Here is a 27,375-nt window from a genome sequence, read left to right on the forward strand (position 1 = left end):
AAGAGATTTGAAACTACTCTGACCCAACATGTGATGTTTTTGTCTTTTACATTCCACTGAGCTCTGAGTGAAGGGTGAATTGTTTTATGTGATCTGGATGATGATGGGGTTTTATCATAAGGTCATATGTGGTAAAAGAGCAAATGGTAACATCAAGGAATATGGTCAAATACTTGTGTGTTCTGTTTTAATTTAGGTTTGTCTTAAATGAGCTGGTGCAGACTGAAAAAGACTACGTCAAAGACTTGGGAACTGTTGTAGAGGTGAGCTGAAGCAAACCCTGCTATGCAAAATGTTTTCCCAACAAAAAGAACCATGCTGACAAGTGACAACAAGAAAAAATACAGCTTGAGAAACAAACTGCTTTATTTTATTTTGCAGTCTGCTTCCATGGTCCCCTTCTGATGTTGACAGAAACAAGAAGAAATGCCTTTGGAAACTATTTTTGTTTCCATCTAGCAAATGTTGTATTTTAGGTTCAACTCCACTGTGCAAAGATTTTTCTTGGCTCCCCTACTTGTTACAAACTCTTTTTGCTGTATTGCAGCTTTGGAAGCACTGGTGGAGAATTAACTTATGATCCTACCACTTATTTCATGCTTTTCTTCCTGTCACATTGGGTAATGGTAACACATACTTTACTTGAACTTGCACCTGACTTATGTGCTGTGTCTGAGAACCTTTCCAGAAGCTGGGCCTGGAACTGTGCTGAGGTGCATGTGTGTCCTGTGGATCATTGTTTTGCAAAAAGCCTGAGATAAAAGAGAGTTTAAAGTTTTTTTACATTTAAAACAGTCTTTCTTTTTTTAAGCCTGAACTTGCAAAGATTTGGCTGATCCCTAGGGAACACCTGTCACATCTAACTCAGTGCAGTTCTTTTTCAGTTCAGGTTTTTTTTCCCAGCAAGGACTCAGAACTGGAGACATGTGATTCACCAGTCCAGAGAGAATTATCAGTCTATCTAACAGTGATTTTCAACAGCTTCCAAACTTGAAAGCCTTTGTGTTATGTTCTGTTTGCATTGTGCACCACTGGCAAACCTGACAGGGCTGTTGTGCTCCAAAGGCTTACAAAGAAACTCTCAGGAGGTGTGAGAAATCCTGTTCTTGTGACTCTAAACTTACTGCTTGGCTTTGTGCTCCCACAAAATACTCATGGTGATGAATGGAAGAACTCTATACAGAATCTGATTTCTTCCTCTTACCAGAGAATCTAAGAGCTTGACAAACTATTTTGTTTAACTTTTATCTTACAATTGCCCTTGTCACTTCAATTTCGTCTAATAATGGTTTGTGCAAGTATTGCAGATATTCTAAACAAATCCTTTAAAGTTTTCTTTTAAGCAAACTATGTAATTTAAAGTATCTACTTAGGTTTCTGGTTTTCAATTGAAAGATATTTTGAGCATTTTAAATGTAAAAAATCCTGGCATTAAACTTTAGCTTCTTTGAAAAAGAAAAGAGTGTAATTGTGATCCCTCTTCAAATGAGCCCTTTGCTGAATCACTGATCCTTAATCCTAAAGGGCTTCATGAAGAGGATGGAAGAAAAAGGAGTTTCTGAAGATATGAAAGGGAAAGACAAGATTGTGTTTGGCAATATTCACCAAATCTATGACTGGCACAAAGAGTAAGTTTTTGGTTTAGTTCCTCTTAAACACCTTTCTAACCTCTTGCCCATAGAGGATTAGACTGTATGATGTCTGTATGTCTAAGCTGCTTTTAATTGAATGCCATCAAGTCATTCAGGGCTGAACTTCCAAAGACCTTGCCTCTCTTTAGATTGTGTCTGTTGGTTTGTAAGTGCTGCTTAATGACATCACAAATCCTGGCTACCTTGAATCCTGAAATTATGTTCTGATTCATGTGCTTTTAGCCAGTCTCTCAATACCCTAAATATGATATAGGGCTTTGCTTACCCAGCCAGAACCAGCACAACTGCATGATGGAAGGCACTGTGCTTACCTCAAGTTTTCACAGTGAGCCTTGGCATGCTTTGGCCAAGTTGATGCTTTTGGCTCTGAGTTAGGAGCTCCATTCCTTGAAAATCTTACTCACAGAGGTAGATTTTGAGAAGCTGCTGGAAATACAAACCCTGGGCCATTTCCCATGTAACTTTGTGAACAAAGTTTTGCTTTGTCCATGTCTTACTTATGGAGAATATGGTCATCATTTCAACTCTGCCACTCAGAAATACTCTGCAGCTCCTGCTAACTAAAATTTGAGTGTGCATGTACAGATTTGAGCAATGGGCAGTGGACTGGATCTTCCTTCAGCTCTGGACATTTCCCTCAGCCAGGAAGCACAGTATCCTTGCTGTCATGTGTCCCATAGGTGCTTATCTCATGGTCTGGGCTTGTCCTTATGTTCTGACAGATGACCTTGTGAGCACAAACTAAAAAATGTCAGAGAAAGCTTCACCTTATGTTAAGTTGTTACCAAAAAATTGAGTATTTTTACCAGGGCCATTCCTTGATTAAGTGTGAAGATAGTAGTTTTCTGGAATACAAATGGAAAGATTTCCTATTTTTAGTTCTGTGTATCTGGGTCAAGAAATCTATTTAAATGCAGATGAATGTAGCATTTATAGAGGATTGGGTTATGGAAGCAGCTGTATCTAATGGTAGCAATGAAGATTTTTAATTGGGACATCTGTCCAATTTGCATCATTTTTTGAGTTTCTGGGATTTCTTGGAATCAGATCATTGCAAACATGTCCTCACAAAATCTGGCTACTGTCACAAATCTGTGAAGGTATTCAAGACTGAAATCCTGAAAGGAAAAAGGGGAAGATCATGGACAGGATGATTGTCTGGATTTGCCTACCAGTTAGAAAAATCTAGCAGTGTTGCTTTTAGGCATCCCAGTATATTCTCAGTAAGGGCATTTGACCTAGCATGAATGACCTCCCTGAAGCTGCAAGTCAAGATGGAGATGTTGTTTATGAATTACTGTGGCTATTATGAATTAGATATTGCAATTTATTAGGAAATTAGGAACAGTGACAAACAGAACATACCATAACTCCACCAGCAGAACATTCATTTATTCAGGTGGAAACATACAGCAATCTCTTTCACATTGACTAGTACTCCAAATCTGTTCATGCAACTGGTAAAGCTGGAGTTTTCACAAGTTGAGTTTTCACAAGCATTTTGGTATATGGGAGGGTTTCACTTTGGGAGTAATCAATGAAGGAAAGCAACTCTTGCAATTAGATAGTGATCAGCACTTTCTGAAAAACTGAAACCCCTGTCATAGTAAAGAAGAGCAGACAGTTTGTAAGACAAGACCTCCACAATTCACAGCTCTCATCTAATGATTTAGAAATCTCACCATTAAGGGCAGAAGCCAATATTACCTTTTCATTTATTATTGAATACTGGAGTTAAAATGCCACTGTTACATCTGAACGATGACTAGTTTGCTGCTTGGATGACCTAAAGAAGTATTCTGAAGTGTTCATATCCTTTATTTTAGCTTTTTCCTGGCTGAACTGGAAAAATGTCTTCAAGAACCTGAGCGTTTAGCACAGCTTTTTATTAAGCATGTAAGTTTTATTTTGTTTCCTATATCTAGTACAATTGTCTTTTAGGGTGTGATGGCTACTTTTCAATGCTTTTACATGTCTAAACTGAATTAAAACATAAAGTTTCCCTGTAGTTACACACTTTCAGTAGATTGCACTGAGGCATAAGTCATTGTCTTCTTGCAGATGACTTACTTGGGGAGCAAAATTGATGTGGTCAAGAACATCTTCCAAAATACACTTATGGCAGGCACTTGCCAACTGCTACAATTTACACATTCAAGTGATGTTAGCCAGAGTATAACTCCAGAGGAGATTTCAGACCTTTCAGTGTCAGTGTCACATCTCCCCTTGCCAAAGTGCAGACGTGGAGAGCAGAACCGGTGACCGATTTTCTTTCCTGCTTTAACAAACTAAATCTTTGATTAAAGCAAAAATAAGGACGACCAAGCAGAGTATCATAGCAGCTTTCTGCCACCTTTTACTGCAGAAGGGGAGGCAGTATGTGAGTGGCTGCTGTGTCCCTTCCTTCACAGGAGCGCCGGTTGCACATGTACGTGGTGTATTGCCAAAACAAGCCCCGCTCCGAGTACATTGTAGCTGAGTATGAAACCTACTTTGAGGTAAGCACAGCTCATTGTACATTATTACTGCTTACAGCTGGGAGCCCAGGTCAAGAAGACTGTTCTGTAACTTGTGGGGTTTGCCTAAAAAAACTCCTGGAGATTTTAGTACTGCACGTGGTACTGAGGTCTCTGCCATACAGAGAAAGTGTTATTATTTAATTGCTTTTAAATTCTCATATTGTGAATTTCTAATAGCTGGTTAATTCAGTAGTAACTGTGTGTGGCCCTCAGAGTACCACGAATGCAGTAATTTCTGTTCCAAGTAAAACAGGACTTTTAAATCAGTAATGTACAAACAACAGGGGAGGTAAAAGCTGTTGGAGCTGGGTGGTGCCTCTCATAAATCCCCAGTAATTCCGCCTGTTTCAAGAAATCTTTGGGGCTAGACACATGGACAGTAATGTGAAATAAGCTTGTTTAACAAGGGAAAGATGTTTCCCCCAGAGTAGGAGGCCAGTTGTGCAGGGCTGCCCTGTGAGCTAATCCCCAGGGCAGAGGGAAGGGTGACCCTTGCTGGTCAGCTCCAGGAGGGATCTGTGCTTCCAGCCCCTTCCAGCCCAGTCACAGCTCCTGCCTAGAATTGCCTAAATAGGATATGCCAGATTCTTAAACCCTCAGAAATTCCCTCTTGCAAACAAAAGATTAAGAACAGACCAACTTTCTGTGGAAATAAATCTCTGCTGAGACCCTTTATCGTGTTGTCTGTCTTACTCTGTGATTGTTTGCAATTGGTTTTAATCCTCATTTTTTAGGAGATTCAGCAGGAAATAAGCCAACGGCTGACCATCAGTGACTTTCTAATTAAACCCATTCAAAGAATAACTAAGTACCAGCTTCTTCTCAAGGTGAGTGAAAAAATACAGTTTGGATTAAACTCTAGTTTGCATGTTGCATTAGATGCTCTTATTTTAAATCTGCCTTAGACTTAAATGAGGAATAAATTAATCAAATTAAGAGGAAAGAGGAATCTGCTCTCTGGGCATGCAGTGACAGAGGCCTGTGGAAAATGTCCAGAGAGCAGGAGGCTGCATCTGTGTGAGTGGCTTGTAATGTAGGATAGTAAACAATTATTTTTTTAACTTTCTTTTGGAATTTTTTATAGAAGAGTACACTTCAAATAGGAATTTTCTTCCTCTCAAGTTTCAGAGCAAACTTTCAACTTTTTTAAAACTGGAACAAAAATACACAAATGTATTGCTGAAGTCTGTCTTAGGTGCTGAATGACATGCTTCTAGTAAACTCCACAGCCTTCATTTCTGAATATCTGTCTTCAAATTAGCTGAAGAAACTTATTTTCAGAATATTCTGAGTATCTTAAAATTTTGGGAGCTCATTGCAATTTTTTGTCGCAAGGAGCCTGACCACTCTGGTTTATGCTGAATTATCCATAATGACAATTACTCACCACTCTTGAAAATTCATCCCAAGGGGTCTGAAGCCAATATCTAAAACCAGGCATGTCTGAACCCACCCTGTAGTGTCCAGCAGCACTGGGCTCTGAGCTGGTTTCCCCTATTTTTTGAACTCTACACCAGCAGACTGCCATCAGCCCAGGTTTGGGAACTGCACATTAGCAAAGGCACAGCACTGTGTTCCCCAAATGCCAAAAGGAAAAAAAAAATATCTTCATGAATGTGTGTGTGTGTGTGTGTGTGGTCTTGTGGCTTAAGACAGAGACCAAATAAGCATTCTCAAGGTCTAACCCCAGCTTTGTCTTTTTTTCTGTGATCTTCTCAACAACCATCCACACCCCTCTTCCATGTTTCTAAAGTGGTTATGGCATTCAGCAATCTCTGAAGATAAATTTATTAATAGGAGCAAGTTTCCTCTCAGAAAATCACATGCTGAATTTGCTTTTTTCCTTTTCAAACTGGTGCCTTTTGTTCTTTCTTTTCTGAAGTGCCTTAATGCATACCTTTCTGCTTTCTCCAGGACTTCCTGAGGTACAGTGAAAAAGCTGGTCTGGAGTGCTCCGAGATAGAGGTACATTTTCATGCTCTGGACAATAGGGCTAATGGGACTTTGTGTGGAGAAATGAAAACCCCAGTATTTCTTTGACAATAGCTGAAGATCCTGCTGGTATTCTAAATGTGGCATTTCTCTTAGTTTAAATCAGAACTAAAAGATGATGGTGCAGTCCTGTATTTTAGTCCTGCACCATCCTCTTTAGACATCTATTCATGAGGGCCTTGCCATGAGTCACTCCAGCAACTGTGCTATTGAACTTCATTATTTGGAACTGTGCTTTCAGGAACCCTCTGGTTCTCTTGTAATAATGCAGCATCCCTTTTCCTCAACAGAAAGCAGTTGAATTAATGTGCCTTGTACCAAAACGTTGCAATGACATGATGAACCTGGGTCGCCTCCAAGGCTTTGAGGTATGCATTTGCATTCTTCTTTTAATAATGACTAGATAAGGAAAATTACTTTATCTTTCTATGATTGTCTCTACAATCTACCAAAGCTGCTTATGTAGGGCTTGTTCTGCAGTGCTGAGCTGCATGCTTTGGTGAGGTTTCAAAGGTGGGGGAGTGGCATACCTCTCACTCTAGATTTGTGATAATTCATATTGTTTCTTCAAAATGTGAGGTCTGTAAAAGCTTCTGCAAGCTTTAATGAGACTTATTATATCTATTACCAGAGCAAAACAGGTGATGAACCAGCCTGCTCTGTCTATTAGCAAAGTCATTAACAAGTTAACAGCTCCCACCGAGTTCAGCAATGTCCAGGAGGGGACTTGGGAGTTACAGCCCCACAGGGTACAGCTTGTGGCTTGTAACTAAGTGTAGGCTTTAGGGACAGGTCTTATCTCCAAAATGAATTAAGATTTGTCTTCCTGTGTTATGCACTGCAAACAGGTAGGTCCTGGCTTTTGCACATTCTCAGGTGTTGTCAGTGAGTGCTGGCGTAGGGTGTGATGGAGAGCTCTTGGCTGCAGCACTACAGTAGCATAATGGGAACAGGATTTGAAATGAACTGTACAAAGCAGTCTGCCTGAGACCTCTTGCTTCTGGTTCTATATACACAGTGGCAATGAGAGCAAGGAAAACCTATGTTTGTCTTCAGCTGAGGTGACAATTTACAGGATTGCTGCTTTGGTGACTTAGGGGGATATGTCTCAGGTGAATGCAGGGCTGCCTGGAATACCTGAGCTGCATGAAATAGAACACATCACCTTGAGGGATCACAGTGGGTCAGAGTTTGCAATGTTGGTGCCTTGTGTGCTTCCAGGGCAAACTGACAGCTCAAGGCAAGCTGCTGCAGCAGGACACCTTCTACGTGACAGAGCAGGATTCGGGGGTGCAGTCCCGACCCAAGGAGCGCAGGGTGTTCCTCTTTGAGCAAATTGTTATCTTCAGTGAACTCCTGAGAAAAGGATCTCTAACACCAGGCTACATGTTCAAGAAAAGCATAAAGGTAAGAAAGAAGGAGAAGCATATTCTGTTTGATGGTCGTGTAAGGTTCATCCTGTCCTAGGGGACAGCAATGTGCAGAAAACTTTGCATTTACCTTTCAGTGGATTAGAAGCTGTTTCAGACCATCTCTAAATAAACCACTGGGTGTCTAAATTTACTGGGTAATTTTTACAAGGAACACAGCCAGGGCAAGTCCTCTATCATTCATAGCTCTGAATTAGCAAATATTGCTACAAAACCTTCAGTACTCAAAGGAAGTTTACAATAACTGCTTTTATGCATGATCATAAAAGGTAAATGAAGGTACAATATCCAAAACAGTCATTTTAGGCCAAACTATAAATCAATGCTAAGTCTTTATATAATATTTCTGGAAATATCTCCCTAATCCTGGTGAGGGCTCTTAGTATAAATTTGGATGTTGCAAGAATATTTCAAAGACAAATAAAGCCACACATAATTCTAAAAATACAGCTCAGAGGAATTATAAAATCAGCTAAACTGTTAAAGAGAGTTTTGAGAAATTAATTTTGGTTTTAAGTAATGTGTCCAGATTTTGGGGCTGGGTCTAAAAGTAAAAACTGAAAGTAACCAAAGGAAATCCTTCTTTGTTTAACTAATGCAAAGTTAACCTGTGGCATGGTCAGTGAAGGTGAATGAGTGCTGCACATCTCCTGGTAGAATGGACTTTGCTGTGTCTGCAGAGAAAGCAAAACCACCAATTCATTTGAATTTCTGGATCGTTCAAAGCTAAGAAACCAGTCTGGCATTGATTTCCTTTTCAAAAATACAGGTTAGGAGACATGGGAGAATCCATTGTGTTTGCTCTAAATTTTAAATGATGCATTAATATGAAATAGAAGAGAACCCTATCAGCTGAAATAATGCATATTAACCTGTATAACTAAACAAATTTACAGTAAATAGTGTATTTACTGAAATGAGGTCATCTTCTTGGCTGATGGAAACAGCAGCATTTACTGAAAAGCCTATATTCATTTGCAAGTCACTGTATTTTATAGTTTCCAAACAAATAATAGGCTATAAAGGGAAAACCTGAAGTGTACAAATAAACAATCATCTTGATTTAGATTATCAGCTTTGATTATATATTTTTGCTGATTTATATCATTATTAAAATTGGAGATGGAAATAGTATGAATCATTTCTACTTCAGTTTATTGTATATATAACAATGAGGCTTTTATCTGCAGGAAACAATTCCTGAATTGTATATTGTAGATAAAGAGAGAAAAATAAATCTCTCCTAATGTCAATAAAATTAGCTTGCCCCAAGAGTATGAGTTGCTTTTCTATTTACACAGCCCACGAAAGGAATGCTGCTCCCACTGCCTGAGTTTAAAATTTTTGTGTGATAATTTTCCAGCCCCTTTTATTCCAGTTGGCAAACAGCTCATTCTGCTGTTGAGTGTCTGCTGCAAATGTGGGATCCCCTGTGGCTCCATGTGTGTCTCTCCCACCTCAGCATGGAGTTTGTGTGCCAGCAGCTCTCACACCCTCCCTCCCAGCCCCTACTTCAGCTTCTCACTGCTTTGGCATTTGTCCACACAGAGAAGAGCTGTGGCTCTCAGTGGGGCAGGACCATTCCCTGCCTCCCTGGGCTCTGAGCATCCTCACCTTGCAGTGGGGCTGTTTCTTTTCTCTGTCACAGCCAGAGAAAAAGTGCATATGACTTCAAATGCAGCTGTTCTGGTCTGTCAGGGGGATGGGACTCCCTGGGTCTGTTACACTCAAACTGTGACAGAAGCTTCAGCATCTTGTCCTGCATTATCAAAGAACCCTTTTCTACACTATAAGGTCTTTAGTGTTTGAGAAATGGCACATTCCTTCTCAGATATTTCTCAGTTGGGTTCCTTTCAGGCTCTCCAAATACCTAAGTGGAAGTCCTGGTGAATGCATCTCCCTGAGACACAAACAGTAGGTTAGGGGACATGTGTACATGTCTTTTACCTGGAGTCATAGCAGGGTTGGTTTGGTTATCAGCCAAAGGAAAATGAGCTCAGATCAGGGCTGTCCAGGCTCACTTGTGTGTCCTTGTCCTTTCCTTACCCTGATCTCAGGGGAGTTCCTGCTCGTCACTGTAGCTTCACAAGGACCCCCAGCAGCAAAGGAAGAGGCTAATTCCAGTTTGAATGCTGGACAGTGTTCTGATGTGGAGTGGATCTCCATGACAGATACTCAGAGCAATTGGAGATGGATTTGTTCTAGGAAATATTAGTCTTCAGAGCTGTCTGCTTTTGACATGAAGACACTCCTTCTCTTTTTTTTTTGGAGGCTATGCCAACCTATTTTTGTTTATACCCTAAGTGTCTCAGGAAAAGCTAAACTTAAGCACTTAAGTTTGGCACATAAACCAGAAGCCTCCAAAGGGTAGGACAGCAGCCAAAATTCCCATCCTTGTGATTTCCAGAAAGAGTATCTGTGACTACAGTCAAGTGAAGTGATTGCACACAGATGACTCTAATCTGCTAGAAATAAGATCTGTTTGAGCATCATGGGAGAATTGCTCTTTTTTTTCATTATATCCTTGTGAACAGTCCATTCCATTTTTAAAACGTTCTAATGACTGAGATTTTCTTATCAGAAGACCAAAATTACAAACACTTATTTAAATTGGAGGAATGATAGACTTTATTAGCATATTAATAGGAACATTTTTGCTCTATTTATGGGTTTCAGTAAATTTGAAGCACACCAGTCAGGTCTATGCTACTTAAAATAGAAGTTGTAATTCAAGACAAGGAGGGTGGATGTCTGGTACATCTGTCAGAGCTTTATTAAGCATCATACTTAAGATTTAGATTTATCTGGATATATCTAGATGAGACAAATTCTTCTTATGATCCAACTGTTGATTATTGGACTTAATTATTTTCAGGAGCATTTCACAACAATTTTGATTCTTGTGCAATGTTAACTCATGCTCCCTATAAAATGCTTGCCTTGGCTTGTTTCAGATGAACTACCTTATCATTGAAGAGAATGTGGACAATGATCCCTGCAAGTTTGCTCTAATGAGCCGGGAAACATCAGAGAGAGTCATTTTGCAGGCAGCTAATCCAGAAATTCAGCAGGCTTGGGTACAGGACATCAACCAGGTCCTGGACACACAGCGAGATTTCCTGAATGGTATGTACATGGTCTCTGTTCTGCTTCCCAAAATGTAATGCTAAATGGAATTTAGAGTCTTTATGTGCTTGTTTCTTCTGTGAGAAAATTACTGGGCCACTTGTGCACGTGCCAGTTGGGCTCATGTTCCGCAGGTACCTCGTGGGTGCTGCTTTTGTTGGTGGTACTTTTGTACTGGGGTTTGCAGGGCTCTGTCACCTGGTGCAGAGAGATTTTAAATCTGAAGTCATCTCAAGTTCATGAGGCCATGTGGCTACTGTGTCTAGACAGCATCTCTCATTTACTCAAAATCAAGGTTTATACCCAAGAGCATCCTTTAGACATCCCTGTGAGGGACCAGCTGAGGATGAGGTGGGGTGAAGGCTGCCTCACCATGCACCCCCATACAGGTCTCAGCTCTGCAGGGCAGCAGCAGCTTTCAATTAAAAAAAAAAAAAATAAAGGAAAGGGCAAGGAAACAAGGGTAAGGGCTTGCTTCTCCTAGGAACCATGGGGGCTGTGCATGGAAAGGGCCTTTCCAAAGTATCAGCTTTGCTGTAGAAATAGATTTCAGGTGGTCTGAAATAAAATTTCAGATTAAAGCTATGTTTCAAAAAAAAACCCTCAAAAACCAGATACACACAATCAGCAAAAGTGTGTGATTTGAAAATACAGAAGAATCAAATTTGGTTAACAATTTTAGCTTGTTCTTGCTCCTGAGTGGATGGGGGTAAGAGAAGGGAGCAGGACTAGAGAAAGAATCTAAAAATAATATATCTTTTGTTTGTTTGGAAGGAACAAAGCAGCTTTGAATGCCTCCAAGATTGCTTTAAACTATTCATTTCAAAACAGCTTATTTTATAGAGCTTATGTTAGAGTTCTATATTTAATAGCTTAATACATGTTCAATAATAAAACATATTTGCTTTAATTAAGATGTTTGATCTTGGCACAATAGTTAGGTTTTGTTTGTTTTTTGGGGTTTTTTTGGGGTAGGGATTTTGTTATTTGGTTTTGTGGATTTTTTGTTGCAAAATGGGAAGAGGCTCTTTCAGTTCACATCAAAGCAAAGGTTGCCTTTTCTTTAATGTGGAGGTTTTAAAAAATTTAATTCAGCTTCATTTTACTTTTCAGAAGTTAATTGGGAGGGAGTTACATGCAAAAGTTGTTTGTGACAGTTCAGGATCTATGGCTGAGCTGAGAAGGGAAATATATTTCACCCATGATGCCACAAGTTGATACTGTGATTTTGTGAATTGGAATAGAAACAGCTTCACACAACCATTGTAAAATGATTCCTTAAATACAATGGTGAGACAGAGAGTCTAAGTTCTCCAATCTGACCAGTTGGGTGTATGTCAGTGCAGTTGACTCTGATTTAGGAATTATTGAAATAAAAACAAATTCCACTAACAGTTAGCTGCAGACTTTTTTTTTAAAGCCTTGTGAGAGCTCCACAGGCACTAATGCATGGTTTTTCTGTCCCTTCCATATCTTTCTTGCTTGTTCTTTTCATTTTTTAGGTATTCCATCTTATCTTCACACAAATTAACTGCCCCATGAGCCTTTTTCTACTGAGGCATCTTCATAGCTCCTATTCAGCCTATCTTCTCTGAGGCCAGCAAGCAATTTGATGGGTTAGGAAGACAACCATCACTATCTCTAAAGCAAAAGTAAAAATATATTTCTATTAAAACACAAGCTTAAGGATTTACCTTTAAACTATAAATAAGATCCAAGAAAATGATACTTTATCCAGTTGAGCCTGTCCAGTCCAGAATATTTTAAGTGGCTTTTAGAATGGAATCTCATTGAGGCTGACTAATCTTTAAATATATTCTTTAGCCTTACATTTCATTAAAGCAGATGTTTTCTGTCCTTAAGATCACATTAAATCCACACTGAGCCGATGCTGCATAACCTCAATAACAAAATATTCCCCTCAAGTTCTTGCCCAAGCTGTCTCTGATTTTTCTCACTTCACCAGGGAAGTCTTAAAGAGTAGGGGCTATGTACAAATACAGGATTTGCATCCAAACTTCATTAATGTAGGAGTGTAATATTCAAGTTTTTCATATTTTTCCATGGAAAAGTAAAAACTGCTAAGCTTGAGAGACAGACTGTGCATCAAATGATGGGCTGGTGTGACTGTTCTTTAGGAGGCAAGCTGTAAAGAAAATCTGCTGCCACTGCTGGACATGTTTCAGAACATCCACTTGTACATCCACTTTTTGAAATCATGTTTTGTGGGGGAATTTGAGAGAAAAGGAGAAAACATGCAAGTAGATGGACACTGACTTTTGCCAGAAGCTTCTGAGAATACTGACAATGTTTAGGAGGAGGCTGGAGCCAGGCATCTCTGTGATAGCTCATGGTGGAATTAGTGGTCAGAAATGGATACTCAACTAAATACCCTTTAAAAGTACTGAGTACAGTAGATTATTTTGAGATATATTGATAAGTACCCATTCAGATCTTACTGCTAACAACCTTGCAGCCTTATTTACTGTATACAGTAGGAAAATGTCACTGTCAAAATCATTGTCAAAGTTTTTCCCAGCCTTTCTTGCCCTCTGTGGCTGGTCTGCAGCAGGACTAAACCATTTCCAGCAAAACAAGTGAAACTGGCAGTCTCTGTGCCATAAATACAATCTGCTTTTGTGACAATGGTCAGGTTTTAGAGACAAGCAATCTTCCAGATTGCTACAGATCTGTGTCTGTGTCCTTCTGAAGAAAATGGTGATCTGGCATCCTCCTTGATTTTTTTTTTTTTCCAATCATTTGTTCTTTAGTATGAGTGATTTCTTGAGTTGTCATGCCTTTTCTGGAAGGGGAATGCTGTATGGTGCTGAGCTTTTCTGTTTTTCTTTCCTTTTCATTTTGTTGAGAAAGACATTCCTTCTGTTGTGGTTCCCTGGTGGGGCTGATGCTGTGACATTATGTCCTCTGTCTGCCTCTTGCTAGACTAGTCACTCTGCATTCCAGTAGGTTTAGTCTGGTGCATGTACACAGTATTAACTGACTATAAATCATCTGTTAAAGACACATGACATGCAAAAAACCAAGCCCATAGGTCTGGGCTGGTAGCCTGAGCCTAGCAAATCTGCTCACTGTGAGTCCCAGCCCTGATCCCTTCTCCTCCAAACATAACAAATTATTTTTTTCTTTACGATCTGGAATTTTTTTCTTTCCATCTCCCAGTGCAAGCTCTCTCCATGACTATAAAATCTACTCTCACAAGCAGACTTTATTTTTTATGGCTTATGAGGCTGTTTGGTGTTGCCTGTTGGGTGTTTTCTGGAGAGGTTTGGACTGTGGGGATTAATGTCTTGGTTCTGTCTATACCTCCTCACTTGCTGGCCAGTTCCAGCAGTTTCCTTGAACCGAAGCAGTTAATGTAGAAAACACACTGAGAGCCAAGCCACAGTGTATCACGTCTGAGGAGTATTTAGTAGTCACACTTGCTTGGAAATATGCAAATAAGGCTTAGAGGTCTTGACCTGTGTTTTTTGATGTTAGCAAAATTCACTGCAAATGTGCTGTGCACCTCTCAGTCAGGCTTTCATTAATTTTGACTACAGGATGTGATTAATTTGTGCGATTTCAAAGAAAATGAATGCAATTATGTATGCAAAAATGGCAACCATTTTAGCTTACTCACAGTGTAGGTTAGAGAAGCTGTTCTGATGTGAAGGACAGCATGGAGTGGTGTGTTCAGTTGATGCACAGCACGGTGTAAAGTGCTTGTGTCCTGTCTAGCCATGATTTTGCATTGTGCTTCCACGGGCAGCATCTCCTGTTAGCTCTGCAGCGTGAGTGTTCTGTCGGAGGCATCCTCCTGTCTGAGCAGCTGTGCAGGCTGGCAGGGCAGTTGGAGCAGTGCTGACCCCTGTGCTCTGTTGCAGCGCTGCAGTCGCCCATCGAGTACCAGCGCAAGGAGAGCGGCTCGGCGGTGCTGCGGCCCCAGGCGGGCAGGGCGCCCCAGCCCGGCGCCCGGCCACACTCCTCCATCCCTGCAGGGCCTGACAAGCCCCTGAAGGCCACAAGCCGTAACCCATCCCTCCCACCCCTGAAGATATCTACCTCCAACGGCAGCACAGGGTATGAGCACTCGCAGCCCGGAGACAAGTATGAACAAAGCAAGGTACTGAGCTCATCTGATAAAACATGATCTCACAGCCCGTTTCTTGTACCACAGGTGATCCGTGGTGTTAGCTTTGATTAGCAGCTAACCAGGTCAACAGGAATCAACATACTGAAGCGATGGGGTAATGTGATTTGGGATTAAGCAGCTCATGCAAAAGCCCTGGCATCCACATGGATGGCACTTCATCTGGGAAACAGAGACAGAGCCTGACCCCGGAGCACTGATCTCGATGTTTTTCAGGGCACTGTGCTTGCAGATCTGGTGAATGAGATATCCATTTGCAGTACTGGCAGAAGTAATATTCTGGCTTCTCTAATATCCATTAACCACCCATTCCTGAAAAAATCTGTGGTAGGGAAGAGCTTGGATCTTTCCCCACATAACAGCTCACAGGGTGCCAGCTAAAAGTTATAATTTGGGTACATGCGCACTGCACACAAACCACCAAAGAGTCAGTGGCCACCAACCGTGCTTGGACCCTGCTGCTGACTGAGGTTCACCAAAGCCACTTTCAATCTGACCTATATTTAACTGTGAGTATTTAACTGTAACTCAGCTTCATTGTCTTTGTTCCCATTTGGTTCAGCACAGACCCTTCATCTGTAACACCCCCGCAGATGAGAACACCCAGGGGCACAGTCATTAGCAGCTTTGAAGTCTGATGTGAAATTGAAATAGGAGACTGGTTTGTATTAGGTTACTGCCACCTTTCAGATCTCTCAAATCCTTTTCTGCCAACATGACCTTGCAAGTGTTTTGTGTCTTTTGCCTGGTCTGGTTAGGCTGGCCATGGAGCGGGATGGCTGCCGGACAGGGCGGGTTCCCGCGCCGGCCGCTCACCGGTTTGTGTTGTGTCCGTTTGCAGACTGATTTGGGAGGGTGCAATGGGACCTCTTCCATGGTGGTGATTAAAGATTACTATGCACTGAAGGAGGATGAGATCTGTGTGAATCAAGGAGAGGTGGTTCAGATCCTTGCTATCAACCAGCAGAACATGTTCCTGGTGTACCAGCCCGCAAACGACCACTCTCCAGCCGCTGAAGGATGGATCCCTGGCAGTATCTTGGCTCCCCTCCCCAAACCCACTACAGATAATAGCGATGGAAGCATCAAGTAAGTGCCCTATTGGCTTCGCTGGGAGCACTATGTGGATTTTTTTTGTGGAAAGTAAAATAAAAAAAATAAAAATAAACCCAAATGGTAGGGAAATCCTGCTGATTTTTATCTACAGTGCCATTGGAACAAACTGAGTGGTGAATCCGCAGCGTCGGGCAGCCACGGTGGATAGCTCGGGTTTTGCTTATTTTCCTTTTGTGGGATTTTGTTTATACTTTGGAGAGAAATAAAACCATAGACGGTTAAAGATATGCTTTACGTGACACCATTTTACACCAACATGGACCTGCTTGGACTGGACTTATATTTATGTTGTATTAAGTTACTAATCTATATATTGGTTATAACAGCATCTAGATAAAAAAAAAACAAACACAAAAATCCAGGCTCTGTGTTGGACTGAGGTTTGCTTCTCTAGGAGGAGAGATTTTGTTGTCTATGGCAATTTCCTTGTACAGCTTGTATCTTTTTTTTTTTTTTCATTTGTTTTGAGTTTTTTTTCTGTTTGCAGTAACTTTTGTAATATATTTTTGGTTTGCAAGACCCCCATCCAAGTACATTCCTGTATAAAGTATTTTGCACTATTTAAAAAAAAAAAACAAACTCACATTGATGAAGTCAGGTTGTGCAATATAATGGATAGTCGCAATGTTCATCATTGTACCTGTAATGTAACTAATTTTAAATGTACTATTTTAAATATGTAAAATAAATTTTCACCATGAGCATGTTTTAATGAGGTTAAAGAATTAGTTTGACCCTTTTTTTTTTGTTTGATTTTGTTTTGTTTTGATTTTAATTTTGTTTATAATATTTTGTTGCTTATTTAACAAATGTGTGGATATATATTTTTCTTTTCTGATTTTTAGAAATTTGTCAGTCTGAAATGACTAATGCAAGAAAGTGGTTTTTTGGTATTAAATACAGAAGGTACAACCCTCTTTTCAGTAATACCTGTTGATTTCTTTTAACATCTAAAAGGACTAGATGGTAATGCATGATGTATGCTACAAATTGTGTTACCTTACACAAATACCTCGAGGCGCAGAATTGAACACGAGCAAAGATTTTGTGACAGATTCACTAAAAATAATAACTTGATCTCTGCTGCCATTTCAGTCAAGAGAAATGATGACTTTACCTGTCAGTCAGTGATGAATGCTACCTGGAATTGCATGTTAAGCCAAAGGAATTGCTTGGCACATCTCTTGCACATCTGCCACGGCCATTCCCGGGTTCCTCTCTAGCCACAATATGCAACCACGTGCCCTTAGAATCATCATGGTGCCAGACTCCTGGTGAAAACTGAGTTCATGGCAGCTCTGCAGTAAAATTCTGCATCAAATTCTGTAGGCAGATTAATTGTGGCCAGGAAGGTGTAACAAAATTGAAAGACGCATGAATTGCCCTTCTCTCTTTTTCACTGCAGTGAGATTTAAAGTCCTAAACAATGTTTCCAGACTCAAACAGCTAAAACAACCCTGAAAACAAAAAGATGCTTGAGTCATAGGAGTCCTATGAGTAAAAAACAACCTGGAGCTGTGCTGTCTTCAACCCTATCTGCTCTGCCACATCACAGTGACTACTTAATTTAAGTAATAAAACTGACTTTTGTGACAAATGCTGTACACTGATCCAGCAGTGTTGGCACCATGAATTATTCACCTATATTCATTGCACAGATCAGGGAGCCCCATCTGCCATGTTCTTGACTCTTACATATCCTACAGCAGAGTGTAACAGTCCTGAAGTGTTGGGTAACTTCCCCTGCTCTGCAGTTCCCATCTCACACCAGCCAGCACTCAGTGCCTGAGCCGTGCAGGGAGCTCTGGGGCTCCTGTGCTCAGGCACAGCTGCCTCTGCAGGCTCAGTTAGTGCAGACTCTAATCCTGGTTGCAGAAGCAGTTGTTGTGACCCAGTTCAGTCCCGTGGCTGTGGCAGGGTTTGCTTGTTCTTGGAGCTGTTGCACAGCTCCCATCAGGTGCTGAGCGTTCACGGGGGAGTGTCGGCTGTGGGGCATCCTTTGGGTCCTGCCTTGCTAACATACTGCGTTTTATTGGCACCACAGGTGGTCCCTGGATTTCATACAACTTCCTTTGTAAAATGTATCAAGGTACTGTAGACGTGACATGTGCCAAACATTGGGCTTAAACATGCAAATCAAATTTGCATGACTTAAAGGTGGGCAGATGCTTTGAACCTGGATCCCAGCTCATCACACTGCTGTTTTGAGAGCTTTATGCTTTGGACGACATACCCTTCCTCCCCAAGTTCCCCCTGACCTGTCCACTTTTTTAACCAAATTAAATCCATATCAAGAACTGTTTTGATTTTTTTCTTACGTCTGCTTTGATATGCAATTCTCTTATCAACACAGCATTGCTCTTACAAAAGGTGATATTAGTCTTTATTTTTTTTTTTTCCAAGAATAAGGTCATAGGAGCAGTAATAAGGGGTGAAAAATTTACTGGAAATGGTGCCTGCTGTGATGCTAGCCAAAACCCGTGGGCTGACTGGTGTCCTGTTTAACTGGATGGGCAAAGTCAAATGGGAGATTCTTGGTCTTGAGAGGCACAGCAGAGCTTGTCATTCTAGGAAATTACTTATCTTTTGGAAAATTAATAATGCAGCTCCTGTTTATTGAGCTGTTCGTGTTCTGAGTAACATGTAATAAACAACAATTTGAATTTCTTTTTTTTTTTTTTAATTTACTATCTCTCAGGACCATTCTTACATATTTATATTTGTTACACTGCTTTTAACCAATGGGACTGAGGACCAAGTTGGTCTTATAAATGTAGCAAAATTAAAATAAATTTCTATCTGTGGCAATGCAAGAAAAAGTCCCTGAAACCAGATGACCAAGTTTGAGTTGCCTGTGCTTCCATCATGGACATTTTTTTCCTGCTCCATGCATTTAAACAGCAAGTATGGCACAACATCTGCTTTGCAGAACTCTTTGGTTTGGTTTTTAACTTCAGCTCTCATTGCTGAGATTGAGACAGGCATATTGCCTGCCAGTGGCTTTCACCTTCTAGGGAATTGCAGTAATTGCAAAAGTGGATGCTGGTTCTCCTTTCCAAAATCTTTCTTCCTGCTATGATTTGCCATTTGATTGCTGCGTTTTTTGGTACAACAGGAAGTCATGTTCATGGCATACCCTGCGCATGAGAAAGCGGGCGGAAAAGGAGAGCAGTGGCAAAAATGAAGCCAATGGGCCACGTAAATCCAAGGATATTCTGGGCAACAAAGTCTCAGTTAAAGTGAGTAAGGCCATCTGAAAGCTCTGTGCTGCTCTCCTGCTTCCCATTCCTTTCCACCCCCTGTAGCATCCTCTCCTGAGAGAGGGAGGGGGCAGCAATTTTGAGTTTGGGTTTTGGTTTTTTTGTTGGTCTTTTTTTTTTTTTAACTTCAGTTATCTTTTTTTTTTTTGTTCCTTTTTTGTAGTATCCATTTTAGAAGGATTTTTGCATGCAAGATAAAGTGCAGTCTTTGTTTTTTGTTTTCTTTTTCCTGGCATCCCACATGCAAGTAAGTAATCCTTACCCTCCAACTATATACATGGTTAAATAACTTAAAATTGGAACACTAGTGATTTACTGATCTAGCCCAGTCTGCAGCTTCATCAGAGCAGCTGCAGCAGTGAGAAAGCCACTGGGTGAACCCATGGCCTTGCTGATGAGTTTTCTTTAGGTCAGTCTTTCACCAGATGTTAAGATAAGGGGATTCTTAAGGTTCCTGGTCTAGGGAGATGGTCTCAATGACCTTTTTCTTTCTGTGTTATCAGACAGGGCAGAGATGCTGACTCTGTCTTGCCAGGAGAAGGTCTCGTGTGTGTTTGTGTGTGTGTGTGTGTCTGTGTGTCTGCGTCTCTCTCTCTTTCTCTGAGATCTCCCAGTGTGGAAAAGGTTGAGAACTGTGGGGTTAAGCTCCATCTTCTGCTCTGGGTGCCTGACTACTGTGCTCCAACTCAGAGGATCCATCCCTATAAAGCGACCATGAGGCCTGCTCAGGACTAATCTGGGGCTTTCCCTCCCAGCAGAGGCAAGCGAACCCTTGTTGTGATTTTGGCACAACCAAAGCCCAGCCTTGATTCAGGAAAGCACTTGAGCATGTCCTTTGAATCCACCCCTCTCCAGGAGAGTCCATGATGAAGTGTTTTCCTTTGCAGAGGCTCTATGTCTCCCAAGCCTTGCACACCAGCCCTGGCATGTGCCAAGGGAGGAGCCCTGGCACCATCCTGAGGGGCGATTTCCCCCTGCACCCTGAGGATGAGGAAGGACTGGGCACGAGGGAAGGGCTGCTCCAGCATGGTGGCACAGTTCTTCCTCCTCCTGCTTCCTCCTCCTTTTCACCACCTGAACGAACTACAGAACCACTGCTGCTCCTCTGGCAAAAGCATGTCTTTGCCTTTGCTTCCCTTGTTCTGTTGTCAGTTTGGTTTTTGTTTGTGTTCTAGGAGCATTTTCCCTACTGTTACCCATTTCCATGCTGCTCACAACTGTGCTGCTCTGCCCTGACTAACCAATCTCTTTTCTAATCTCTTGTTCTCTTTCTTCCTCTTCATGCTGCCAAACAAGGAGACAAACAGCTCAGAGGAATCAGAGTGTGATGACCTTGACCCCAATACTAGCATGGAGGTAGAGACAATCATCTTGTGATTATTTTTTCCCAAGAACATGTGTCTGTTTTGAAATGCCTTTGCTGCAAGGGGAGTTGGTGGGTCTGTATTGCCTACAGACATATGTGCCAATTTAGTGTGAGTCACAAAAAGTGTCGATTCTGGTCTTGCCAAGCCTTGAACTGGAGTTTGGGCTTCTTTTGTAGTGGGAGCAGAGAGAGCTCAGTAATGAGCTCCTACTGAGCTGGAGGCTTACATAGCCACCCTCTGTCTCTGCTTCCCACCTGGGACCTCATTCCAACAGTAATACTGATAAATGTAGCACCTTTCTATATTAAAATCACCCCTTGCCCTGGCAATACACACTTAAACTGCCAGTCAGGCCAAATGGTGGTGTAGCCCAACCAGCACTTTATCTAGAAAATCATCAAGGACAGTATTTCCCTTTTCTCTTAGCAGAGTGGGAATTGCATTTCTGTCAAGGTACTGAAGGAGAATGGTAAAACCAGTTGTGTGAATGTGCCTATATCTCAGGCAAGGCTGATGCAGATAGGTGGACCCAAATTATGCTACATTATGCCACTGGTTTTCCATTGTGAAACCACCAGTTCTGGTGGAATGCCTTGTTGAGAGAGCCTGAGAGAGCTTAAAATCATGAAGATATGTGTCTGGTTCTCCTCAGTTAAGATCTAGCAGGATTTTTTTTTTTTTTTCCTTCTGTTTATAGTGACCACACAAAGCTTATCTATACATTTTTCCAAGGCTGAAAGAGGTTCCTGCTGAAACAGGCAAGGACATGGTTCAGAGAGGTGGTGATTTTGTGGTGATGACAGGACAGGTCTCTGGAGAACAGAGATGTCTGTGTCCTGCAGATCTCCTGGATGCTGTCAGCCAGGCTGCACTATAAACATTCTGCAAAAGAAAGCTGATCTTCCTCCTGAAGGGAAAATAAAAAGAGGGAGAAGTGTATTGAGGTGCACCACCTAAGCTATTAACCTGAAAGCTTGCTTTTGTTTTAATTGTGTTGGGATGTGTACTAAAGGAAAGCTTTTGACCCAGCTGACATCCTGGAGATTGAATTGTCCTCACCTCTAAAGCTGCATTATTCTCAGGAGTGTGTTTACATTTTCAAGCAGTGTTTTGCCAATCACAGGTAATATCTAGAAGTGTATGTATTTGTTATAAGGCAGTGCCCATTACTGCATGAGTCTGTGGAAGTTTTCACTCACTGAAAATTGCCCTGTGGAGCAACAGGTGGCTGAGACAAGAGTGATTGTGCAGAGCTGGGTGAAAATCACTCTTCTTTTGCAGAGGATTTCTGTGTTTTGACTTTGTTCAACAGGAAGAAAAACAGATGGCAAAACTCTCTGGGGCTGAGCAAATATTTAAAATGGCAGAGGAAAAGAAAATAAGAGAACAGTTGTGGAGGTGACTTACTAAGGTCACACTGTCCTGCAAGGAGCAGCATAGCCCTTGCTTTGTGCTGGTTTTAATACATCTGCAGCCAGGATTGAGTGTGGTCATCTCATTGGTCTGGCTAAGAAATACTGGGGGGAAGGGATTGCTGATACCCAGTATAAATTAAATAAAGTCATCTGGAGGGAGCAGAGCAAGGGCAGGCTCATAAAATGCTGGTGAAGCCCTAGAAGAGGCCATGGGGAAGTCTGGTCTGTAAAGGTCTGAGATATTCACCTCTGGGAGCCACAATTGCTTTCTGTTTATTATGGGTGCTTAAATTCTCCTTTCCAATCGTGTTACAATAAATGGGCTGTGTTACAGCCTGGGAGGCCAAAGTCTTTCCTCATTAAATCAGAGGCAAAACAAGCTAATTCCAACACCAGAGCCTGATTCAGGGCTTCACTGATCTTCTAGGCTTCATGTGCTGGGCTTAGACAACTTCAACAGCTGTGCTACCCCTCCAGCCCAACCTGTGTGTGCAGTGAACATCAGCATCTCACCTGGTTTTGCTTTCCCTGCTCTGTGTGGAATGGCCACTGATGAGTTCCCAGGACAGCTGGGGACAGTGTAATGGCCCAAGGAGAGGGAACACCTTGTCCTCACACCTGGCCAGGCTCGTGAGGGGTTTTACAGGTGCTGGAGTGCTGGCAGAAAAGCTGTGTCTTGCCAGCAACACCCAGGGGTGCCTCTCCTGTGTCAATAAGGTGGAGTCATCACTACAGCCAGGTAATGACAGTCACCTGGCTTCTCTTACAGCCTGTCACCCTGCCATCCCTCCTCTTCCCATCGTGCATGAGAACGTGCACCCAGTGCTGGAACACAGAGAGCAGGCTCTGAATGCAAAGCAGACATATTAATGACCTGGAAATGTGGGTGCAATTCAACTCCACCCTACTTCTGCACAAGAAGTCAGAAAGCTGGTCATAGCACCCATGAAATCCCACAGCTACTGGGCCTTTCAGATCTTTTATCTTTGTTTGCTGTTTATGAAATACCACAGTGGATTCCATTTAGTAGATTCCAGGTTTCTGGAAGCACTTTGTCTTTATTTCAAGGGAGCACAAAACCAGAAAGAAATGTGGAAAGCATATATTGTAAGAGCAGGAAACAAATTCTGGTGACTGTTTAAAAGAGCTAAAATTCCACTACTGGGTTTTTGTTCACACAGGCCTTGGAGAATTTCCTACTCATTGTAGCTTTGACTAGAAATAGCATCTCTTGGTGACTGTTTCTTTATGAATATGTAATGAAAGTGTATAAAGATGGAAATGAAGTTTGATTTTTTTTTTCCCCCCAGCTTTCTGCTTAATGCTGTAGTTTCACAAAACTGAAGGCACAAACTCAACCATTAAGTATGTGAGTGTAGGAGCAGCACTTGAGGGCCATGTGCAGCCACGTGAGTGGCAGGAGTAACCTACACTTAAGGATGATCAGGGAGTATCTTTCCACATGTCAGTAGTTAACTGCACAGGGACAGGTAACTCCATTTCTGGGAATTCTTTTTGTGAGTCAGTAAATACCAGCCACACCCACATCTGGGGTCCTGGACAATGACACAACTAATTGTCACACAATTCTGTGTTGTAACATCTCACAGATGGCAGTATTGCTGAGGGGTCACAAGGCAGCTGTGCAGATCCCACCAGGATACTTCTCTTGTCTCAGGGAATGCTCTTCCAGCAGTCAGAAGATCTGACTGAGCTAAACCTCACTAAATCCAGCAGCAGCTCCTCCCAGCTTTGGGATGGACCTCAGGTGTGGGGTTGTGACATGGCTCCAGATGTTTTGCACAACTCCAGCTGCAGTGTTCAAGTGCTGTTGGTGACACACGTGTGTCACTGAGCCTCTGGTGCCTGTTCCAGTGTCTCTGCTGTGCAAAGCAGAGATGAAGCCCAGGCCAAGTCACTGGAAGTGCCACCATTGGATTAGTGAGCTGAGATGTTGCCAAGGTATGTACGTTGGGCTTCCTAATCTGTTTTTTTGGTTGTGACATTTTAGCAAGAACTACTCAGAGACACTTGGACCAAGATAAGCACTAGAAAACATCCACTGTGGAAGAATATTGTATTATCATCCCCACAGTCCCCTCATGGTTGAGTAAATAATGTTTTGGTGGATACAGCACTGCTCCAAGTCACCACTCAGCTCAGGCCAGGAATTCCCAAGTGCTTTATGCAAATGCCTTCACCCCCTGCCTGAGGTTGTCCACCTCCAGAGTAGATCTAACACTCTCTTAGCAAAATATTCTTGCAACACTGCAAGAAAGCCTTCCTGGCTTGTTCCCACAGTGTGAATGTGTGTAATACTGGGAATTTCCCTGGGTTTCCCTGGGGCAGCCTCCATGGGCAGCACCTCTGTCTGCTGCCCTGAGTGGCCAGGGATTGCTGAGACACATCAGGAAAGTGGCTCATCAGTGTGACACAGCTGAGCCAGCAGCACACACATGGTGCATTAGCTTTTGGAAAAGCAAGAAGTGACCTACTTCATCTGCAGGGAGGTGTGGGGTGCTACAGCAATGCCAGGGACATCCCAAGGCTCATGGAAGCCACCAGCCATTAGAGCCAGGCAGCAAGACATGAGGAGGGCAGAGAGGGCTTCTGCTCTGCACAGATGCTGTGCAGCATCCCTTGTGCCTTCCCCATCAGTGCCAGGGGCAGCCAAGCCCATCCAGAAGGCACCCCCATCCCTGACAAAAGACTGGTATCTTGGGATGCTTCATCAGATGCCATTTTAAATTATATTTCTCCTCTGGTAGCCTCTGTTCATCTGTAGTGGAATCCTTATCTGCTCATTTTATCAAGAATTTTCTCTAGTTAATTTGTTTCTTTTTGGGGGAGGGGAGGCTGATGACACTGTAAACCTGTCACACTGAAGGTCTCAAAGAAAAGTTGACCTAGCCAGAGATGGGTGGTAGATATTTTCCTAAAAAGTAGAGTTAATCTAGTTTCTCTCTAATTAATTTCATGTATTTCAGAGAATCATAATTTTTGGTTTTGAGTGAGGTAGCAAGGAACATGCTGCTGACTGCCACCAGTGTGAGCAAAGGTGTCAGTATTGCATTTTAACTCAGTGACCTAGAGGTGCCATGAAATGTTTACAAAATGTTCATCTGCTTGTCTTGGAGTAAACATGCCCTCTGCTGTTTAGGTGAAGCACAGACCCTGTTACAGAGAGCTTGGTTTGCAGACTGCTCTTATGCTTTTGGGGAAAAGTAATATTCTCACTCCTGGTTTTGATATGTTCCCTTAAAATGGGATTGAAACATGGCACTGGAAAAATCTGGACATCTGCTGGGCCCTTCTGTGCACTGGTGTGTCTGGGCTGGGTCAAATCCCTCCAAGGAAGTGGGGTAGGACACCCCTGCAGTGGAGAAACAAACCCTGGCCAAGGTGAGAACCCTCTCAGGCAGCTGAGCTGTGCTTGCAGAGCATTTTGGGACTGGCCATTATCCCCACCAGATAAAGCATGTGTGCACAAGTGAAATATAAGATTGTGCTAAGAATTAGGGCACTTAGAGTCACTTTGCAAATGGGCTCTGCAGCTACTGATGCAGATGCCTTTCTATCTTTATAACATGAGCTTAGCAGACCAGGAAAAATACTGCAAAATACTGAGTTTCTGGAGAAGCACCCATGCTGCTTTTCTAAAGCTTGCCTGCTAACTTACACTTAACTGACCTAGATGTAAGTCACTTAGATCCCTGCAGGTGCCCAAAGGCATTCAAATGTGTGCCTCATGTGCCTTTCTTGGTCTGAGCCCTTACACAGCACAGGCTGGGAGAGAGAGAAGCAAGGTCTATTTCTGGCTTTTTATTGAATAGCCCTGACCTGTCCTCACATTCCTTTATCTCACCCCCTCCCTTCAGCTGCCTGGCTTTGCTTGGTCAGTGTTAGACGCCACATTACTTGAGCAGAGGTCATTTCATGTTCTGCCTTTTGTTACCTTGCAAAGGATTTCCACTTTTAGCTGTCACTGTATGGGAAACAAACTCTCCTGGCCACAGAGGGAAAAAAATTTCACCTGCTCAGGGCCATGCAACAGGTATTTCATCCAATTTAAAAAAAATATCTCCCTCATCTCAATTAAAATTATGTTTCAAGGAAAAACAGCACTACTGTGTTTCTTACATGCACTGCAAACTGAGCTTGATGCCCTAGGGTTTGTGTTTGCATGCTGTGGACTGACACTGAAGATGGACTGAGAAGTTCTTGTGTTGGGTGGTTCCATCCCTGAGTTTGTCCTCTCACAGCCAGATTGGCAGCCACACTGGTTTGCTGGGATTTCTTCAGGTAGCCCTTGTCAGCATGAGACCCTGGGCCACCTTCCCCTGCTCATGGCCACCGTGGCCCCAGCTTTGGGCTGGTCTGTGAGATCCTCATCCACACTGAGTGGGCAGATCCTCATCCACACTGAGTGAGTGGGCAGATCATCATCCACACTGAGTGGGCAGATCATCATCCACACTGAGTGAGTGGGCAGATCCTCATCCACACTGAGTGAGTGGGCAGATCCTCATCCACACTGAGTGGGCAGGTGTATCCGTAAGGGATCCAGCCCTGGCTCAGCAGGAGCCTGTGTGAAGCAGCTCCCATCCTCTGAGGGCAGTGAGGACACGCTCTGCAGCTCCCCTTCTCCACCCCAGGGGTTACAAACCTCCTTGGCAAATGAAGAAATTGTCTCCAAAGGTCTTGCACTCAATCTAGAAGGGCTCTGTGGAGGCTGCCACCTCCTGCCACAGCCCAGGAGCCTGGCCAGTCTGCAGGGAGAGGCAGCAGAACCCCAGGGCCTGGGAGCAGATGTGTGAACCTTTGCTTTCCCATTCCTGCCCTTCTCATCTATCATTTGATGCCCTTCTTCAAAGCAGAAGAAATCCCATTCCCTAATAAGGTGCTGTATTAAATCACTTAAATGTTCTTGTGCAGACAGACTTTTATTTTTGTCTAAGCTTACAGAAGGGTAAAGCTGTGATGTGGCTATGGGGGTGTTGTTAGGTACCATCTGATTAATTAACAGATGAAGTTTTGGGAAAGAAAAATGTGAATTTTACCCACAGACCCTTCCAATAGTATGTAGCAGTGGTAATTTTCTTTCTTCTATTCCCATGGTGAGGCAGTGAAAAAAATTGGTGAGGCAATTATTATAAGTTATTGTACCTTGGAAGTCACTAGAAATGTAGATTTATTTATTTACAGGGATATATATTACATTCATTATTGTAGTTGCATCTTCTAATGAATCCTTTAGAGTAATAAAATTAATATAAAGTGTTCATGAGTGTTTCTTTCTCCTGATCTCTAATCCTACAGGGATGGAGATCAGTGAATAATAAGGGAAT

The 27,375-nt window shown here is 42.3% G+C and overlaps 1 protein-coding gene across 13 annotated transcripts in view; it reads left to right on the forward strand.

The window, feature by feature from the left end:
* Positions 1-27,375, forward strand: part of KALRN (kalirin RhoGEF kinase) — a 457,536-nt gene that overhangs the window by 412,528 nt on the left and 17,633 nt on the right. For 8 of the 13 annotated variants that reach the window (XM_079310809.1, XM_079310810.1, XM_079310805.1 and 5 more), the window contains 13 exons: positions 197-263; positions 1,525-1,628; positions 3,479-3,548; positions 4,064-4,150; positions 4,906-4,998; positions 6,086-6,136; positions 6,454-6,531; positions 7,385-7,570; positions 10,548-10,719; positions 14,604-14,842; positions 15,711-15,958; positions 19,101-19,224; positions 20,542-20,601. In XM_079310809.1, the coding sequence (XP_079166935.1) occupies positions 197-263; positions 1,525-1,628; positions 3,479-3,548; positions 4,064-4,150; positions 4,906-4,998; positions 6,086-6,136; positions 6,454-6,531; positions 7,385-7,570; positions 10,548-10,719; positions 14,604-14,842; positions 15,711-15,958; positions 19,101-19,224; positions 20,542-20,601 (1,579 nt within the window). Of the gene's footprint in view, positions 1-196; positions 264-1,524; positions 1,629-3,478; positions 3,549-4,063; positions 4,151-4,905; positions 4,999-6,085; positions 6,137-6,453; positions 6,532-7,384; positions 7,571-10,547; positions 10,720-14,603; positions 14,843-14,896; positions 15,638-15,710; positions 15,959-18,029; positions 18,075-19,100; positions 19,225-20,000; positions 20,070-20,541; positions 20,602-27,375 lie in introns of those variants that run through there. The other 5 variants (XM_079310815.1, XM_079310814.1, XM_079310816.1 and 2 more) reach the window with 5 other exon arrangements.

Source organism: Erithacus rubecula (genome assembly GCF_903797595.1).
Source record: "Erithacus rubecula genome assembly, chromosome: 8".
Lineage (NCBI taxonomy): Eukaryota > Metazoa > Chordata > Aves > Passeriformes > Muscicapidae > Erithacus > Erithacus rubecula.